This window comes from Manduca sexta, chromosome 9, assembly GCF_014839805.1.
Source record: "Manduca sexta isolate Smith_Timp_Sample1 chromosome 9, JHU_Msex_v1.0, whole genome shotgun sequence".
NCBI lineage: Eukaryota > Metazoa > Arthropoda > Insecta > Lepidoptera > Sphingidae > Manduca > Manduca sexta.
In genome coordinates, this window is record NC_051123.1 from 11,692,030 (window position 1) to 11,712,431 (window position 20,402).

The 20,402-nt window shown below is 36.0% G+C and overlaps 1 protein-coding gene across 1 annotated transcript in view; it reads right to left on the reverse strand.

Annotated features, from left to right (window-relative positions):
• The window catches only part of LOC115442386 (4-coumarate--CoA ligase), a 34,379-nt gene that overhangs the window by 6,498 nt on the left and 7,479 nt on the right, over window positions 1-20,402 (reverse strand). Inside the window, exons 2-9 of the mRNA XM_030167410.2 lie at window positions 17,465-17,643; window positions 9,779-9,983; window positions 8,807-8,993; window positions 5,089-5,208; window positions 4,357-4,531; window positions 2,887-3,021; window positions 2,211-2,342; window positions 1,098-1,175 (exon numbers count right to left, since the gene is read on the reverse strand). Coding sequence (XP_030023270.1) covers window positions 1,098-1,175; window positions 2,211-2,342; window positions 2,887-3,021; window positions 4,357-4,531; window positions 5,089-5,208; window positions 8,807-8,993; window positions 9,779-9,983; window positions 17,465-17,641 — 1,209 coding nt within the window. The 5' untranslated portion in view covers window positions 17,642-17,643. The remainder of the gene's footprint in view (window positions 1-1,097; window positions 1,176-2,210; window positions 2,343-2,886; window positions 3,022-4,356; window positions 4,532-5,088; window positions 5,209-8,806; window positions 8,994-9,778; window positions 9,984-17,464; window positions 17,644-20,402) is intronic.

The window sequence follows — 20,402 nt, forward strand, 5'->3', positions numbered from 1 at the left end:
GAGAGGCCTTAGTCCACCACGCTGGCCTAGTGCGGGTTGGTAGACTTCACATACCCTCGAAATTCCAATAGAAAACTTTTTAGGTATTCAGGTTTCCTCACGATGTTTTCCTTCACCGTTAGAGCAAGCGATAATTCACAAAGAATACACACATATTTTTTTAGAAACGTCAGAAGTGTGTGCCCTTGGGATTTGAACCTGCGGACATTCATCTCGGCAGTCCGTTCCACACCCAACTAGGCTATCGCCGCCTTTTAGATTTTAGGTAGTTTATACACAACACCTTCACAACATACTGACAACATTTGCTATATTCGTTGCTATGTGTCTAATTTCTTTCACTTAGTAGGGAAAAGAGCAAGTGGTCCGTCTGATGGTAAGCTACCGCCACCCATGGAATGCAGCACTGTCAGGGTCATAGTAAATCCGTTACCTACTGGGCGGTGAGCACTCTTAAGAGACTCACACTACCCTGGTGAGAAATCTTAAGTAATCAATATATACTGTATAAGGTGCGGTGAAATTTATTTACTATTACTGACCATAGTCTTTTAAAACGGCCTCGGTCTGCCTCGGTGGCTTAGTTGTATTGCATGCCCGGTACAATAGCGCTCTGAGGTCCTGGGTTCGAATCCCGGGTCGGGCAAAGTGATATTTGGGTTTTTTCTGCTCAGTATCAGCCCGGAGTCTGGAATTTGTGCTCGATAGGCTCGCCCCCTATCACATCATGGGACGGAACATACTTGGCGAAAAGTGGTTGCCCTGGTTGTGTCTCTGCATACCCCTTCGGGGATAAATGCGTGATGTTATGATGTTATGTCTTTTAAAACATATAAGCACAGGTTGTTAGACATCAAAAAAGTATTTGCATAAATTGGTAATTTTCTTGTTGACTGGATTTTTTTCAATATCTGTGAATACTTATCTTTATGTGTTCAAAAATTATAAACAATCTTCTAAGTATATTTTCTTGTAAATATACTTAGAAGATTGTTTATAATTTGTATATCTATGTCAAAAGTTAATCCTGTAGAGCTCTCATCGACACACTTGTCAGTTTGTTAATTAGATATATAATCAAAAAAATTCTAACAAACCTTGATAACGCATTCTCCCTTTATATAGACCTCTCCGCTGTTTCCAGGCCCTAATTCCACTCCATCGTCGTTTATCACCTGCAACGAACAAGTAGCTTACAGATATAAAATTAAGCTTTTATTTCCGGTTATAATAGCGTGAAACCCATTCAGAAATTAAATTTGTTAAGTAAACATAGTGTAAGATAATGTCCTTTTCCTATAGTGACTTTTTAGAATTATTTGAGTATTTCCAAATCTGTTGCGAATATCTCTACAGAATTGTCAGTTTATACTAAAACCTAGAGTTTATTGTATTATGGAAAACCGCCGATCTCAGGGTCTCATTTCTCCATCGCTTGTCTTTAAAAGCAATGTGGAAGACTTAGAATTAATCGAAACCCATAGAGTCTAACAAATCCTCAGTCCAAACCCCGCGTAAACATCGAGCCACTTCGGAAAAGCAGCTTACCTGTAACACTCGCGTAGCGAAGCAAAAACTAAAACTTCCTAAGATCTTTGCGAACTGATATCCTCGGAATGGCATCTTAGGCGCCGTGTATCGATATTCCACTTCCCTAAGTTAGATATCGTTGCTTATTTCTGTGTAATAAAAGTGTAGAAATTCTAGATGCAATTAATGTTTTTATAGTCACGTTGCAATTCTAATCCGGTTCCCATTAGGCCAGCATAACTGTATCGACTGTCGAGAAGTAAACATCTCTCGTTATGCGACATTCTATTGAACCTCACTGCACTTACCGTCAGGTGCAATACGTATATAAAAAAATATTGAACTAGAAATTATTTTAATTCATTGTCTGTTAATTTTTTACCATGTAAGCTTACGTAATTAACAAAATATTTTATAATTATGGTTCTATTCGTGTCCGCAACTTTGTTCGCTTGCACTTGGATCTATTTCACCTTGTTATACCTTTCTTTCAGGGGAAAGCCAGGGGGCTGTGTCTACACAAATGCCTCCTTCAAGTTCCCATGATTTGAATTTAAATTGCAAGGTATAGGCATTGCCATTTTGTGCTCTTATTCTTACAACATACTCGAGTATTATTAAAGGGTTTTGAAAACTGATTTTCTCTTATTACTCCTTGCAAGAAATTCTACTAGCAATACCTTATAATGCATAAAGTTGAAGACTGGTCCGTTGGAGTCAACTGGTGCATCTCTGTCGGGCATAGCGATGAACCCCTGGGTCTCTGTCGTGCCGTAACCGTCGCATAGACGAGCTTGCTTTGGTAACTTCGTCTTAAAAACAAACACAATAAATACTAATTTAAAAGGCTATCATAAAACATCGTTTGCAATAACAAAAAAACATTCTCAAAACTGGTTTAGCTCTCCGAACCCGTGGGAAATTCAACTTTAAAATCTGCTATAAGAGGCTTTTTTTCCGTGAAAAGATCTGATATAATATGATTCTGTGATTTGAATAAACAATTTTTAAGCTACAATTAGGGGCTATTTGACAAGTCTGTATAGTTATATTACAAATCCCGAAAGGGTTTTGTAATATAACTGAAAGAAAAAATTCGAAAGAATATAAACATTTTCAAAGAAGAATTCGAAAGAATATAAACATTTTCGACAACCGATCACCGTACACAACTTGTGAAAATCAGACAAAATATTTCACATAAGTATGCCACGTGCGGCGAATTTATCCAGTTTCCAATAGGTCGGCATGATTGTGTTGCCTGATGAGGCATAATCATCATTCGTCAGATACTGCGCTATTCTACTTTCGAGCGAGAAAGGAGTTACTTTTCCAGGCCAATGTCCAAAAATATACCTGGAATGATTTGATGACATCGGGCGTGGCCGGGGCTCCCAGGAGAACGACAGTCCTCAGAGATGATAGCTGGTCTGGTCTCGCTGCTTCTATCAGCACCTTGCCGAACGCAGGGCCAAAGAATGTCCAGGAAGGCTATAACAAACAATGTTGTTAAAGCTTGTATTAATGGACTATGTATGTCTAGGAAAATAGACTTTTAAAACCTAGGTCTTAAGAGTCGCTCATACATAATATATTTTCTATTTCTACTTTCAATTAATATATTCCAGAAAATATTTGGATTTTATTACGTTAATACAGGAACTCACGTGAGCGCCGCGGAATCAGCTGTTACTATATTATCCTTATTAGAAAAGCCTTCATACACAACGCACGGTTAAAAACTATGGTTTTAGGAGCATGCTATTTTATGTCAATTTCTTACATTATATAGGTAAGCAGAAAACATTGTTGATAACTCTTATTCTTGGGAATTACTAATGTCCATTGCTTGATGAAAAATATGTGTATCATTACTAATTACTTAAAAGTAAGCAAAATTGACTACTTATTTTTACTGTCTACATAGACAGTAAAAATAAGTAGTAAATTTATAAATTTTAAATTTTACTTTTAAATTTTACTGGGACAAATTATTTATATAATCTACTTATACTAATATGACACAGATTATATCAGTTTTATTGTTACATTTTATGGATCTCTTCGTTATTTTTATCTTTTGACAACGATATCGACGGTGAATTATTTATTGATCTTATCGACCCTATTATATATAAATATCAAGTCTCATTCCCTGCAGTTGAAATGATTTTGGAGTCCATTTAGGAAGTAAACAAATAGGTACGAAAGTGACAGGCCTTATGGCATCTTTAAAATCTGTTGTTCTTTGTATAATACTATACAAAAACTCTTTATTGCACAACACGAAAAACGAATATAAAAATGATATAAACCAAATATTATCCTTAAATTTTTATTTGTAAATTATATTTTTCTGAATTTGATGTTTTTTGTAAAACTACATGTTGCAGCTATAAATGTAATTTTATATCAGTTTAGTTTCTCTTAAAAAAAAACAATTTCAATAATATATTATTAAATATGAAATGAAATATGGCTGTGGGTATAAATTATGTAGACAATAAAGGAATCAATAAATATTGATTTACTTAAAGTTCCTACAGTATTGAAATAAAACTGTTTTGAAGATTTTATCGTGGTTTTAAATTATATTTTTTTTTCTCGACGTTTCAAAGACTTTGCAGCCTTTATTGTCACGGGGTGGACTGATTGCTACAGTATTTTTTTAAAATATTCACCAAATTATTTGCACGATCAAGACCAAATGTAGTTTAATATAAACGAATTAGGCGCCAAACTTTCCGAATACTAAACTTCGGTCAGACACTAGAATTAGTTATACGGGTTTGTAGAAGCTAATATAAAAATCTTCAAACTGTTTACCCGATACTTCTCCAGCATCTCAAGGGCATGTTCGACGGAGGACTTCTTGGGTGATATGAGCAGCGGTACTTGGAGTGCGGCGCATCCCGCGGCGCTTAGTGTGAACGTCATCCATTGGATTGTCGTCAGCACCATTGCCAATTCAGTGGGCTTGGGGATCCGTGTGTGGTACGACCTGTAGAAAATTATACAGAGTTCTTTGTTACAATTTTTAAATTACGAGAAAAGAAAGACGAGCAAGGTTTGTCTGATGAAGCGTCACTACCACCCAGTAACAATAACCTAGTTGGAAATGCAACGGTCTGTTATAATTATTGTCCGCAGGTTCAAAACCCAAGGCAAACACATCTGACTTTAAGAAGTTATATGTGTATCGTTTATCAATTATCCTTCGCTTTAACGGTGAAGGAAAACATGGTGAGGGAACCTGCATACTCGAGAATTCTCCCTAAGACTTTCGAAGGTATGTGAAGTCTACTAACCCACACTTGGCTACCGTGGTTGGCTAAGGCCTCAATCCTCTCAGTAGTAGAAGAAGTCCGTGCTCAGTAATGGGCAGTATAAAATACAGGGCTAGTTTATTTATTATAATTTTAAAGCCACATGTTACAAGGTTTTCTTTCAAAGCCATAACATATTCTTCAAACGATAGAGTTCATATTTGTGCTAATCATCAAGTCTATTGAGCAGAAATAAAATCTATGACGTACAAACAGTGACAAGAATACTCACCACGGCGCGACGAGTTGAGCTACCAGTCCTTTATTGCTCATAAGGGCAGCCTTGGGCATTCCAGTGGAGCCGCTCGTTGGCAGCAACATCACCGTCCCATCTGGTGACGACTCTGCAACCCTATGTCACACAATATAAAGTTTATTCAATGGAAAGCTGAACAGGTATTGTTGGCGACGCGCCGACCCCGTCACCTGCGTACCGGCCCTCCGATACGAAAAATAGTTTCAAGTGCGCGTTTGTGACATGTCTCGACGATAGTGAAAAGTGTTAGCAAGTAAGGTGATTTGTAAATTTTTGGTCTTATATTGGCTGTAACTTAGTGTAGATTTAATGTATAGCAGACATTATGTTATTGGATAGTGCTCACTGTGACCTTTTTATCAATATATAACATGTATGTGTACGATTTAAGCTTAATTAAATAATTGCTGAAAATGCCAAGTGCCATAACAAAAATAGCGTAGAAATTGGGTCAATAGGTCGCGGCTTTCTCTACGGTATAGCCGCGACCCAGGTAAGCTAACTCGTTTAACGGGTTTGTGATGGGCTCAAGAATTCACCTCAAGAATGCGAAGAAAACTGAAAACTACTGAAAACTGAAGACTCCTGAAAATTGAAGACTCCTCAAGAGTATTCAAGACGACATACATTAGAAGAGTCATAGGGACGGGGAGTATTAAGGACCATAGGGTGGCGCTTGGCACGGCATTACGATCTATAAATTATTGTTTCTTATTTGCCACCTCCCTATATTACACTGCACCTGCCGCTGTTCAGGTGTTACGAGCACGCACACACCCACACCTACATACGCACAGTTACACGCCTTTAAGAGGCATCACAGCAACGTGGGAAGAAACAACGGGCTGGGTACCGGCGGCTGAGTTTCTCAACTCAGTTACACGCCCAGCAGCCGCGAGTACCAGAAGGTCTCCCGGCACCCCAACAGGTATATTTCGTACGACGTTTATTTTCTACTACAACTCCTGCCTCCTATTTGTTAGTTTTTTAGATGCGTTAATTAGCACGTTCAATCGTAACCGTAATAGTAACGACGAGGCAATCCATATTTTTCGCCTACCATAGACCATTCTAGCAAAGTCATGTATCTTGAAAACCAAAATAATAATGACCCTGAAATCCATATAAAAAATAATATAAAATATAATAAGTTTCAAATTATTATCAAGGTTCGGACGCACACAGATGACGAGTCCGTGCCGTGATGTTGACGAGAAAAAAGCATAATATATAATATCTTAAAGTACATTTTGGTGTGCTACCATTGTATTAGCAAATTTGTTACACAATACGTGAACATACATATTTTTCACCGAAAATATATATTTAACTATAACCGGAGTTAGAGTTATTGTACATAGTTAGAATAAAATGTTATGTTGCGTACGGGTTTGTGAGCCGATTGTATGACGGGGAATAACTTTTCCTAAAAATGCCATCTGAAGACTAGGAACTAGATGACGTGAAGGACCTCTGTATACAAAAAAATAGATTAAATATATTAATAAGAATCCGTCCGGTTGTTCTATCTAACCAATTTGCATATTATTTTGTTATAAAATGTTATTAAATATTCATGCAAAATTTTGTCATTAGGCGTCGAAAATCGCCTAATTGTCACCCTATCTAATTTATAGTCAAACGCGATTTCGCCCTATATATTTCATATGTTTTCGTGGTTTTGTTTGTTTATTACTCAGCTTCATACCGCATGTGATATTATCTTAGAGCACTCGCTGTATCGAGCTGTCATTTGAGCCTTTGCTACCTTAAATTGGTTTAGTCGCAGGCGAGCGAGGTGTAAATATACAACTGCTAGCAAAGCAGCACGGGTCCTCTGATAATTATATTATTAATATGTTTTGCATAGCAATTAGTTGAAGCAATTGACAAAGAGCTGATAACTAGTTTAACAATTAAATGAAGCAACATTCTGTTTCATAAAAATTGGACGAAAACTCCTCAGAGAAAACTCTAAGACGAAAACGAAATATTGACAGGTCGTTGTTGTCATCTTTAATTGACATTAATAATAATACACGTAATCTATATGTAGGGATGAGGGGCAAATAAAAGAAGTGGAATCCACTGAAAGTCTTTACTTTTGACCCAATTATTGATTAAATACACGGTTGCGCGCACGCCAGAGCGTCTGCCGTATCCACCTCTGAGTATCCACCATCGTTTTCGAGAGAGAGCGAGAAAAAACTTTCACCTTTCTCATGCATCGAAAATCGGATACGCTTACGAAAACATTTTAATAATTATCTTAAAAGCGATCGGATATTCCCCACATATATATATATATATATATATATATATATATATATATAAAAATGAATCTCTATTTCCCTTGGTCATCGTATCACGCCTGAACGGCTGGACCGATTACACAACTTTTTTTTTGTTGTGTTTGTTATTGTCAAGAGAAGAATCTTATGAAAGAGAAAAATTAAGGAAGTTGAGCGGAACGTTAGAAAATTTAAGAAAAGTTAATTTCAGCGATTGACAGAATGCGCGCTGCAAATTCATAGTTAAGACGGGACAACGTCTGTCGGGTCAGCTAGTATTATATAAAAAGCGGAAATGTATTTATTAATTTTAGCCTTAAGACGTCAAAACTAAGAGTTTAAATTCCGTGTCGGACGCCCCGCTCGGACTTCGCCGGTTAGATGTTACCGAACCTCAATATAAATTATCTTCACGATGCTGAGCGCCGTAATATACAAAACAGCGCAATTTATAAGATTAATGTTGTACTAGCGCTGCCGGTGACTCCTCCCGTTTGGAAGTTTAGTTTTAATATTTATCCTGCTATTTATATAGCTTTGCAGGTAAAACGGACAGCAGACGTGAATTCAATTCCTAGCCATAGGATTTCCACTACTATTGAATTTAATGTGTATAATTATCGCTGATAATTATACACATTACCGGCGATAGCCTAGTTGGTTGTGGAACGGACTGCTGAGAAGAATGTCCACAGGTTCAAATCCCAAGGGCACACACCTCTGATTTTTTTTATAAAATTATGTGTATTCTTTGTGAATTATCGCTTGCTTTAACGGTGAAGCAAAACATCGTGAGGAAACCTGCATAACTAAGAAGTTCTCGATAGGAATTTCGAGGGTGTGTGAAGTCTACCAATCCGCACTAAGCCAGCGTGGTGGAATAAGGCCTAATCCCTCTCAGTAGTAGAGGAGGCCCGTGCCCAACAGTGGGACAGTATATAATACAGGGCCGATATTATTGTAGCTGATAATATCATGCTTATAGGACATTATTTATTTTCGCGGAGAATGTGCCTTATGACTACCGCCCAGCCTTTATGGGCGCGACTGAGCGTTTATGTTGGGGTCGCCGTGCCTTACGGCCTTTAGCCGCCCGGATGTGATAGTGACCTTCGAACGACCGCTGGGCTAATTTCCTAACCTATATACAACACACGGCATACCAACTAAAACTCTTCGGCGCATTAGGAATGGCCAGTTGCTTTCTCTGACAGAAGTGTCTAAACCGTTGTCCACAGCCGTCCCTGCGTGGTGCCGCCTGTTGTGGCTCATTTCCTTTCGGGTACTCAGAAGCCCCCGCGCAACCGAAGGACGCTCTCGGCTTCAACGGCAGCATGAGGCCTACCTTCCACGCTGCCGTGCGATCAGATTAATTACATGAGAAATATTTTATATCAACTTACTGGAAACCCAGATAATCATCGGTGAACCCATCAGTGAATTCCTCCAAGTACTGGTCCTCGTCAGCTATGACGACGTTAGTGTTCACCTCAAGAACTAACTTGTTGGCCTCGGTAACGCTGCCGTGGAGTTCCAAGTCGCAGAACACGTAGTGCGGCTCGATCAGCTTCAGGGAACTGCTTATTTCATCTGCGATGGTAATATATAGGATATTAAAGGCGATTAGCGTAAAAACTGGGGTAGACTCGTACTGATACGAGTACAAAAAAAACAGATATTAGCTAAGCTACAGAATTATTTATGTATAAGATAAATTGTGCAATTTGATCAGTACACACAAACCCACCATGGCTTTTTCCGACCGGGTAGGCAGAAGGGCAGGGCACATTTCACCAAGTGTGGTCCGTGCCATAATGTCATAGATGGTGAGCTTATAGAGCCTGGTTTTGCTGTTGCGTTTCGTATAATAAAATATTTAGATACCCGAACACCCGGCTCCCTTCCTTTATCCTATTATCATAAGAATTGAATTGTATTGGATTGAATTGATTGTTCTGAGAATGTGGGCGTGTAACATCCCTTAATGTTATAAGCATTTCGTCCCACACTATGTCTATAAATTAGGTAGATAAACGAATTTTGTAAACTTTTTTTTTTTTAATCTTTATTTAAGGAGCTCGTTATTTCGCGACTATGTCGCTCCGTACGTCCACTTTTAACCGTGCCTAAAAAATTTGGATGAAATCAAAATATTTGTTTAATAAAGCGTACCCAGTATAACTATTGGACATAACAAGACTTAACAACTCATGTCTCAGGATGACGAGCTCAGTGGAATACCATACAATACTTTGTAATTCAAGGTTTTGGGTGGTTTGTGGATGGTCGAATCGCTTACCATCAGTCGAACGACAAGCTCCTCTCGTCACTCAAAGCAATAAAAAAAAGCTACATTTGTTGTTAAATCCACTTACAAACTGTGGTGTTAGGGTCCATCATGAACGGTACGACGCCGGCGAAAATCACCGCCCAGTACATTGCTACTGTTCGCTGGTGGTTCCTCATCATCAGCATCACGGTTTTCCCTCTCAGACCCTTGGCAATCATCGTCCGTGCGAGCACGACGGCACGCTTCAGGATGTACTCATTCGTGAACTTCTCGCCTGTTGCTCCATTAATCTACAACGTATTTTGAAAATTTTTGGATATCAATATTTATTACCGTTGACTATTTTATAATAATTGTGTTTTTTAAACTAAGACAAAATGGTTAACATAGTATGTCTAATGCAATTCAGTTCTATAGTGTATGTATGAACATTGAAAAATAAACGAATTTTACTACTATTTGAAATATTAAGATTTAAAAAAAAACTACATCTCGTCATACTATCGCCACACATTTAGTTTCTGTTTGGCGAAACAATTTTCTTTCCATTCAAACTTACTAACTCCGAAATTTTATGAATGATTTGTGTATTTTTATCTGTCTGTATGTGTTTACATTAATGAAAAAAAATATTGTTAATTGGTTATCTACCAAATTTTAAACATCATAACGCGGGTCAAGTTATCTATAAATATTTGTAACGGAGCAGTTATAAAATAATATTCTAGAGAACCAGATTTCATGGACATATTCTTATACTATACGTTATTATCTTTCTGTAACTAGTAATACCATCACCGCCAGACATTTTCTATATTTAACTTTACTTTGAAATTCGAGGTATTAAGACCCTCACACGAGCAAACGGCCTTGAGCATTCGTTTAATTCATTTACGGTGCATGAACACGGGCGGGAATATGCATATTTACGAATAATATCTTTAACAGTTTAGATCCTTTTAAAAATTGACAATACTAAAATACTCCTTATTATATTATCTAAGTATTGGTTGCAAATAAATATGATGGGTACTTTGGGAAGAGATGCAAGTAATCATGAATTTTAGTAGCATTTTCATTATGAAACTTATCAAACTATATTCACATTACAAAAAAAACTAAACAACTAAAGTAATGCAGGAATATATTGTTAGGGCGCCCACTTATTGGGGAACCACCGCGTTAAGCCAAAAATCGTTTCTGCAACACAATTATAAATGTATTCTGCCGACCGCATTTTAGGCCCACCTCATGATTGGTTAGAAGAAGAAGTTATATGTAGGGTATATAGATCAACATATGAAGACCTCACTTAGTATACAATAAAAATATCCTGTGTTATATCATAACAACTCCTTAAAGTCAATATCATGAGTCATCAAGTGATGCTGTCTAGGCAACATATTGTAACTATACATTACAGGCACCACTTCATACTAACTGATTTTTAAAGAATTCCACTACAGGAACATTAGCGAAGATATCTTATTACAATCGCTTACGCTAACGTCGTGTACGGTAATGACATATCTTACCGAAAGACTTATCGATAGGAAGTCATTTTTATATTTTTTTCTGTTTTGTTAGCATCACAATTGTAGAAAGGCATCTTGGCTTCAGATCCTGTAGCGAGATTTTGTAAAAACACAATTCGCGTGAAGTGAGACTTCTAGGGTGAAATTGTACGCTAATGTTCGTTTGCCTATCGATATCTTTATTTACAGGATACCGATTATCGTGATACGTAAGATCTTAACTAAGTTAATAGTTCAGTTCAAGACATTCACATCTTGTGGCGCTAGTAAAGATTTCACTGCGAATTCAGCGCTCTGTAGTGAGGTAATAGCATAGCTGTTGTTGTTGTAGTGTATTGTATGAAACCTGGTTGCCAATTAATTTAATGTTATTACATACAAAAATTACTGATAATTAGTTTTAATTAGTCCGCCAAACAAGCCAAAATTATAGCCTTATATTAAACATTTTTACCTATAAATATCTACAATTTCAGAAGAATCACAATATGCACTTGGAATGAAATAAGTACGCATTGTGAGGAATATTAAGACGTTTGGTAATCTTATTCATACGTAACAGCTATTTAAGGCTGTCTGTTATTCATTGAAAGTCAGTTGAACTGGTTCATGCCGTCGACAAAAAGTACTTAAATACCATTTTCTAACCTCGAAGTCCAGTAAAAATTTCTGAAAATTCAAGTCATGATAGAATGCAGGTAAATAATTCTGAAATGTTTCTAGCGGCCTCATTTGACGGGGTCGCGTGCAAACTCATAATAATATTTGCAAATGATTTTTATCTGACAATAGTCATGAAAGTCATACATGTGGAGAATAACAATGATAACATCAAGGTTGTTACTACTTAATAAAAAAGAGACAGTGATGTAACTAGTATAGCTACAGTTTAGAATTTTGAAATTAAATATACTAATATTATTAAAAAATTTGAATCGGCTTCTTATTTATTTGAACACGCAAATAGTTGACACTGCAGCTGTTCTATTTCTGAAACTTCTAATAGTAAGGATTATCCCGAATGCTAATTTTAATACCGTGAACAGAAATAAAAAATATTTATATTTATTACAGGTAAGGACTTTTATATTACGGACGAATTTTCTTCGGGCGATATCGCGAATAAAATCTAATAAATAACAAATTACTATTAATTGTTCATAGTCCTAACAAACTTTACGCCGGACATGCAATTTTAATTTTCAAACGAAAAACTAGTATTTTAATTGCTTTTTCTCGGGACGAACTTTGGGCATTGCATCTTTGAAATTAATAAGACAGATTTATATATATCTTTTGTTGCCAGTTTATCGAGGAAGGCAGGTACGTGCTTACGTAAACAGGTCAACAAAAATCTATTAAATACGACAGGTTAAAACAATTAAAAAAAACACAAGTCAATCCTTTATCTGACAAGTCATTGTCAAAATGATTTCTTATGTTTACGCGAATGTTAGACATTAAAATTTAACTATTTTTCGGATTTTATCGCGGTTTAAATGATTTAGTTTTCTCCCGACGTATCCCGGGGCTGGTATTGCTCAGAACAATGACAAGCATAGAAGTAACATTATGACATTTGAGTGTACTCTGTCTTTGACAGCAAGAAATTAAATTGTGTTGCGATCTCTTCTGACATCTTATCGATATCGATAGATGCTTTCTCTATCGGCTATGGTAAATTCACAGACCTGCTAAAATAAACACTTTTCGGTCAGTCAACTACAAACCGTTGCAAAATGCTATTTTAGATAAAGGTTAAAAAAGATATCAAAACCCTAATTTGGTATTCAAGTACCAAATGAGGTCTGGGTATATAAAATCACTCGTTAAGAAGCTGTTAAATTACAATAAACTATAGAACTACCGGCTCTCTTCGAGCTAAATTTTATCCAATTTTCATTTGCTATTTACAGCAGTTTCCATGCCTTCCGAAACGTTATTCACACAAAAATGGTTTAGCATTTAGATTATTAAATTAAGAAAATCTTAGAAATTTCGGAAGGAATGGAAACCGCTGTAAGTAACAAACAAGAAATCGGCCGCAATTTCGTTTAGGAGAAAGCCAGTACGCCTTCTGTTCTTTTCTGACTTTCTTAGGGATTAAAAGATACCCAAGAGGTGTGATTTGACAGAAGCTACTAAAATGGGACAGTAAAATTAAAACACAGCGGTATCATTCATGTCACATATGTTTGATAACTTATTTCAAAGTTAATAAAACTTTGTCGAAATGCATAGAGCAAACACGGTGCTGTTTTTTCCAATGCCAATTGGGACGAGCTATGGCAACGATCCATTTTTGCCTCATAGCATCATCTGTGGGGAATCTGCAATGAAACACACTATGAAAATCAGATAGTTTCCTCAACCCCCAGCCTTCGCGCACGGTTTCCAAGTGGCTTTTACCACTTCACCACCGTATATTGAAAGTAAAACGCAATTTATGCAAAATAGTCAACTACAATATACTAACATCTATGTTATCGACAGAATATGCAGAACAACACTATTGAACACGACTACGTAAATTGATAAAAATGAAAAATACTTAATAATTACTGTATCAAATGGCCAACAGCAGATTATAATATGACTACAGCATAATAAAGATTAATTAATAATACTTTTTGCACTTATGTACAGGGTTTAAGCAAATATATTAGGTTTTTTGTTTACTCACCGATGGAAGCTGATGATTTCAGTTTCATTTTCTTTACGACAAGAATGAGATTTACACCCCATAATAACGCAGGCCATTGCTTGTTCGTAGGGCTATATTATACTTAAACAGCACTGTGTATTTATTAGAATTAACTACAAAAATATTACAAAACATGCAGCCACTTTTGAAAAGCACGCGCTGAAGTATAACGTAACTAAATTGTGTGGGCGCGTTTGTGACATTGTTTTGAGGTTGGCAAGTTGGAACATTTGACATTTTATTTGCTTTTTAATTCGGCATCATAAAGAGGACCAAAGGTAACCATTTGATTATTTTAAAGTGTACGCAAGCCGACCTTAGCAACATAATATTTGTCTCGCTCTTTTCAACGGTTTTGGCCTATTTGAAAAAAAGGACAAGTATATGAGGGTAATTTAGATTCCTTCTATGCTTGTTCTTGTTCTGAGTGGTATTGTTTATCCGAAAAGTCAAAGTTACAATATCTACCTACATTTTACAATTATACAACATTTTAAATTTTAGCTGTTGGCGGTCCGATCTACGCAGAATGGGTCACATACTTTCATCACTTCACTTTGCGAATGAACAACACCTCAGTCCCGCCCGCGACCACGAAGGCTGCAAAGTCTTTGAAACGTCGGGAGAAAACTAAAACATTAAAACCGCGACAAAATCCGAAAAATAGTTTAATTTTAAAATCATGAGCAAAGTTGCAAATAGTGGGTCCAGTTTTCACTAAGTCTGTTCGACCCGTGATGTTATAGGGAGCCTCTCGACATATCCGATACTAATTCTAAAAACCGGGCTGATACTGAACAAATAACCTAATATCTCTCTGCCCGAACTCAGAAACTCATGCGGTGTTACATGTCGCAACTCGCATGCAATACAATTTCATCACCGAGGCGATCGAAAAAAAAGAATCATAATTAATTCGCAGACAATACAAAAATAATATAAAATATATAATTAGCCAGCGTCTCGCACATCTATTTACATACAAAGGAACAAGAAAACTATTTTATGACCGACACGTAATATTTGTTTTTTGACCCGGTTTTTTCTCCAAACACAGAATGAATGAGAAACTGGTTAATTACACGTGTACTGAAATAAGCGAGATATTTTTAAAAATAACGTTGTTATAATAATAAGTCAGTTATTATGAAGAGTAATTCTAGTTTTTTATGAATATAATATTATTATAATAACATTTCCGCATGTAGCATGACAATTATTCATACAAAAAATAGTCTCTGCCAGTTACGACTTATTTTATTGGACTTACCTACACATTATTATACTTATAACATCCAAGTAATAAAATGCATCACGCCTTTATCCTCGAAATGGTAGGCAGAGGTACAACCAGGCCGTCTACTTTTTTATATAGAAAACGAACTTTTAGTACTTGATTGTGCAGAAATACGTAAAATAATTTGAATCACGAGATGCCACTTGACCCAAAGGTGGGGTATTGTGAATAAACTCTTATCACAGGTACCGGAAGGTACGCAAAAGGGTTGCGCGTGCACTTCCCTGCCTAGACACATATTTAAGTCACTGAATAAATCTGTCAATGCGGACTATTGACTACGGAGGTTATTTTATGGCCAAGCATATTCAACTACCCACACTATTTTTAATTTGTTATTTAGATGGCTAGTGTGTGTTGCCGCCAATGCGCCTTCCTAATAGTAATCATGACGCCCACGAATTCTATCAATCATTATTCATGGTTTCTCTGTTTTCGACGGGGTAATCCCATTAGCATAGCATACTATAAATCATAACAAAGTCATATAATACTAATGTAAACATTCAAATGATGCCCTACCAATGTTGTACTCTCTGTGAATAACACAATAATAAAGTTCGTGATAAAATACTGCAACATTTAAACCAAACAACTATATAATTACATACGTTTTTACTTTTACTTTTGAGAAGAGCATGATAGTTGAGAATGTAACGGTATGCTGAAACGGATCGCTGCAGGTTCATAACTCAAGGCACACTTCTGACTTTTTGTTATGTGTGTATTATTTATCAATAATCGTTTACTTTAACGGAAAAAGAAAAAATCTTGAGGAGCGAATTCTCCAAAAAATTAATATTGAATGTATGCGAAATGTGCCAACCCTGACCAGGCTAGCGTAGTCAACTAATGCTTAGACCTTCTCAGTAGTCGAGGATTCCCGCGTTCAGTACTGGGTAGTGTATAAATACAGAGCTGGTATTATTATTTCTTTTGAAATGACTTTTAGGACTGCATTGTTTTGTTTCTAACGAGAATTTACTTTTACACACTCCACCTGGGATAGCATTGTCGCATAATAATGACCCCTTTCCTCTCCCCAAACTCTAAATGATGGGGAAAGCATCCAAGATTTTTGTAGTGATGATCTATGTGTGAAAGAGATTATTTGATCTAATGCGTCACTTGCTTGTTTAAGGGTCTATTATAAATATTGCCGTGATAAGTTTTGCTCTTTCAATTCGAGTAAATACATCGCTAGAAACCCAGCAGAAATATTAGTTTTTCTGATTAAACGTGATAGACATAATAGTACATCCACAGCGTACTTTGATTTTAAATTGATGCAGATTTGTATCCCAGTTAATAATACGAACGGAGCATAAAAAAAAAAACAAAAAAAATATACGGGCACACAGTGACTTCAATTCATCTGATGTTAATTTTGATAGTAGACAGATAGAGTGTTGACTGAGGAGAAACTATTATTTCTTGCCAGTCGGCACAATTATGCCGGGCTATTTAAAATTGGATTTACATAGGCTGATCCCGGAAGACGGCATACGTTTGCCATTATTAGGAGCTCTACACCTTTGTATGCGGTGCTCTGTATCCGGACGGATACAAATGTCTTACAACCAGTAACTCAACTCTTTTACGGATGGAAATGTCGCGGATAAAATTTCCTATGTCCATCGTTTAGGGGTTACGGCGTGATGAATTATGTTACTCTACCTCTGTCAGTCATATTTTTCTGTGTTTTGCGCACCGATATACGGGTTATAAAGGCGAGAGTACATTACATTTACTTTAACGCTCTCGCGTATACTCAACAATGTATTTTATGACATTATACAACACAAATTATATAAAAACTCAGTATTATTATTTTTTCTTATTTCCATAAGCAGACCGGTATGTAACTAGTCAGGTAATTCTTTAATGAACCGTAATAAGAATGAATATGAAATAAAATTTAAATGATGAAGTAGGAAATGTCTGGTATTTTTTATTTTATTTTTATTTAGCAAACCAACAGTATAAAGTATTGCTCTCGTCACCCTAAGACGTAGACAAAATTTTTAATTCCTCAGTATTCCTTTGTACAACGTGGTGAAATTCGAAACATAATTGACATTACACATTATTCGACATAAGTTATTATAGGCAAAGGCTATATATTTAGATAACTATATATATATAGCTATCCCTCAATTGAGCTCTTGCCAAAAACACTCGTAAAAGTATGTATAATATGTATCCACCTTAACATAATGAAAAATAGGCACTTACCATACAAACATCTTTGGGATTTTTCTTCAAGCAGTGAAATATTATTTCAGCTATCGTAAGTTTATCTCGTTCGGTGAAATTGTCTTTTATTCCTTTGGCAAGGAGTATTTCTTTTAGGATTTTGTCCAAATATAGCTGCGCGGCTGTGGGCTGACCTCTTACTACTGTGTGCGACATTACTGGAACAAAATCGTTTTTAAAGAGACTGTTTCACATATTATTTATTCAGGTTAGACAACAAATCTCATACAATTTGAATCAAACACGTACTAGTTAATAAATCTTATTTAAAGTCCACAACGTTATCTTCAAATGGGTTCACAATGATCAAGTTTACTGCAGAGGAATGACCAGACTGTTATGCCGTTCGCCTAGTGGTAAACGATACGATCGCCCGTAAAGAGTAGCAACATTATAAAGAACTTTGAATTACAAAGCACTGCGTGGCACCCCACTGCACTCGTCACCCTGAGACTTCAAATAATGCTCAGTAATTATCCTGGTACAGTGCCAAGTTAATGTTATATGTCAGTTATTCAAAATATTCTGCAAATGTAAGTACTCGTATGATTGTTATTTATTTGGGTGCATAGTAGACAGCGTGAGTTTGTATTTGGTCGGCCATTTTATTTGACGAATAGCATTTTAAAAAGTGTTTAGTACAAACATTTACTAATTAAGACTAGTGATTATGTTTAAAATAGAACATCTAAATTAATTTAAACATTACTTTCTTCAAAAATATTTAACAATTTGTTTATAGAGTGAATGTACTTTTTATTAGTGTTAAATTCTCAATCGGTTGATGACATGGTAAATATGGCAAGTGGCGTGTTTCGACATGAGTGATTGTGTTTAGGCACGAGGTATTATACCGTGAGTTGACATTATTATGTTTGAAACAATTGAGATTAATGATAAAATACTCTATGTGTAGACGTTACGGTATTTTTTTATTTGTCGTTTTTTTATTTAATATTTGGTGTGCTGCTATAGACTGTTTTGGTGGCGAAGTTGTACGACCGCAGTGTTGAGGTCTCGGGTTCGATCCCCAGGCCGAGCAGTAATATTGGGTTTTTCTTTTCAACATCAGCCCGGAGTCTGGAATTTGTGACCGATGTAGTGATAGGCTCCTATCCGATCATGGGACAAAACACACCTGCCAAAAAGTGGGTGCCCTTGTTGTACCTCTTCTAACCATTTCAGATAAAACCGTTATGTTTGATACTTGTGCACTTATTATTTTGGATTCTGTGGCCAAAGTAAATACCTACAAATTACACACATTAATACATATTTAAATATTATGTAAGTAAATGAGCTTATCTTATATTATTTAATAACATGTTAATTGTTTCATAAGATAATAAATATTTATGAGTAATGAGTAGTGATATAAGAACGGAAATAATATTATATTTTATGCGACAGGTCATAAGGCCCATTATACGGCGGAGAACCATATCAGGCACAAATTCTAACCCGACAATTCACAATAATTTGGTTAGAACCAACAACACACATTTAATCATCTACAATAAACGATATTCTACCAAAATGTTTATTTACTATGCCTGTTGCAGCCATAATATGAATAAAAACTTTTTAAATCGAAACTGACGTACTGGCTGCTTGTCATCGAATTACGAAATATATTATTTTATAAAAATGGAATATAAAAAAATATTGTCATTCTTCTTTAAATAAAATCTATGTCTTGATTGTATCTCCTAAAATTATTTATTATTTTACACATAAAACTATCAGATCAAACCGAAGCTTAAACATGGTCCTTCGAGCCGGATAAATAAGGAATCAGAATAATATAATATTGGACGGTGGAGTAACGCTATTTTATTAATTATTTTTACCCAGCACTCTCGATTAATATGTACTGAGGTAATGGTAAGCTGACCTATTATTGTTAACATTGTAAAAGGTTAGTGTTATTTCAAGCGTTGTTACTTACCACCATAATATTGTAATTACTAACTATAGTTTTATGTGTTTTAATTATAATTTACTTATGTAAAGTTGGAGGACTGCAGCACTCGTCTCCTAAAATGACCGACATCAAAGTTCTTCGGCGGAAACGAGGCAGCTGTAAAGCTCGATTAACAATTTATGCGACCTACTTATCCCAGTTGACGGATTCGGAACTGAACCCCGACCAGGTATTGGAGTTACAATTGCGCGTCGATAGGTTAGGAGAATTGTTTGACCAATTTAATGATATTCAAACTCAGCTTGAATGTTTGTCTGATAACTTAGATGAAGAATTAATTGAAAGATCTGCTTTTGAATCGGAATACTATGCACGATTTGCCCAGGCAAAGAATAGGCTAACTGTTACGAAAGCGGATGAAGATGATTTCAAAACAACAAACAGTAGTTCAAAGCGTAAGGTCGCCCAATTGCCCACTATCAATTTACCAATATTTTCAGGTTCATATGAAAATTGGCTCGCATTTCGGGATACTTTCATTAGTTTAATCCACAAAGATGACGACATCGACGAAATTAATAAATTTCATTATTTAAAGACATAATTGGAGGGGTCAGCTGCTGATGTTATCCAATCAGTAGATTTTAGTGCTGAAAATTACTCACTGGCGTGGGATCTTTTATGTGGTAGGTTTGACAACAAACGTTTGTTGCTTCAAAACCATATTTCGGCTATTTTTGACCACGATCCACTCATAAAAGAGTCATCAAACAATCTGAAATCTATGATTGACCAAATTAATAAACATATTCGAGCTTGTGAGAAATTAGGCGAACCTGTTAATAGCTGGGACACATTGTTAATTCATTTATTTAGTCACAAATTAGATGCAAGGACATTTCGTGAGTGGGAAGTGTATAAAAAGCGACTTGACAAATCTAAGTCCATTCTTTTTAAGCAGTTTATGGAGTTTATGCAAGAACGTGCAGACTT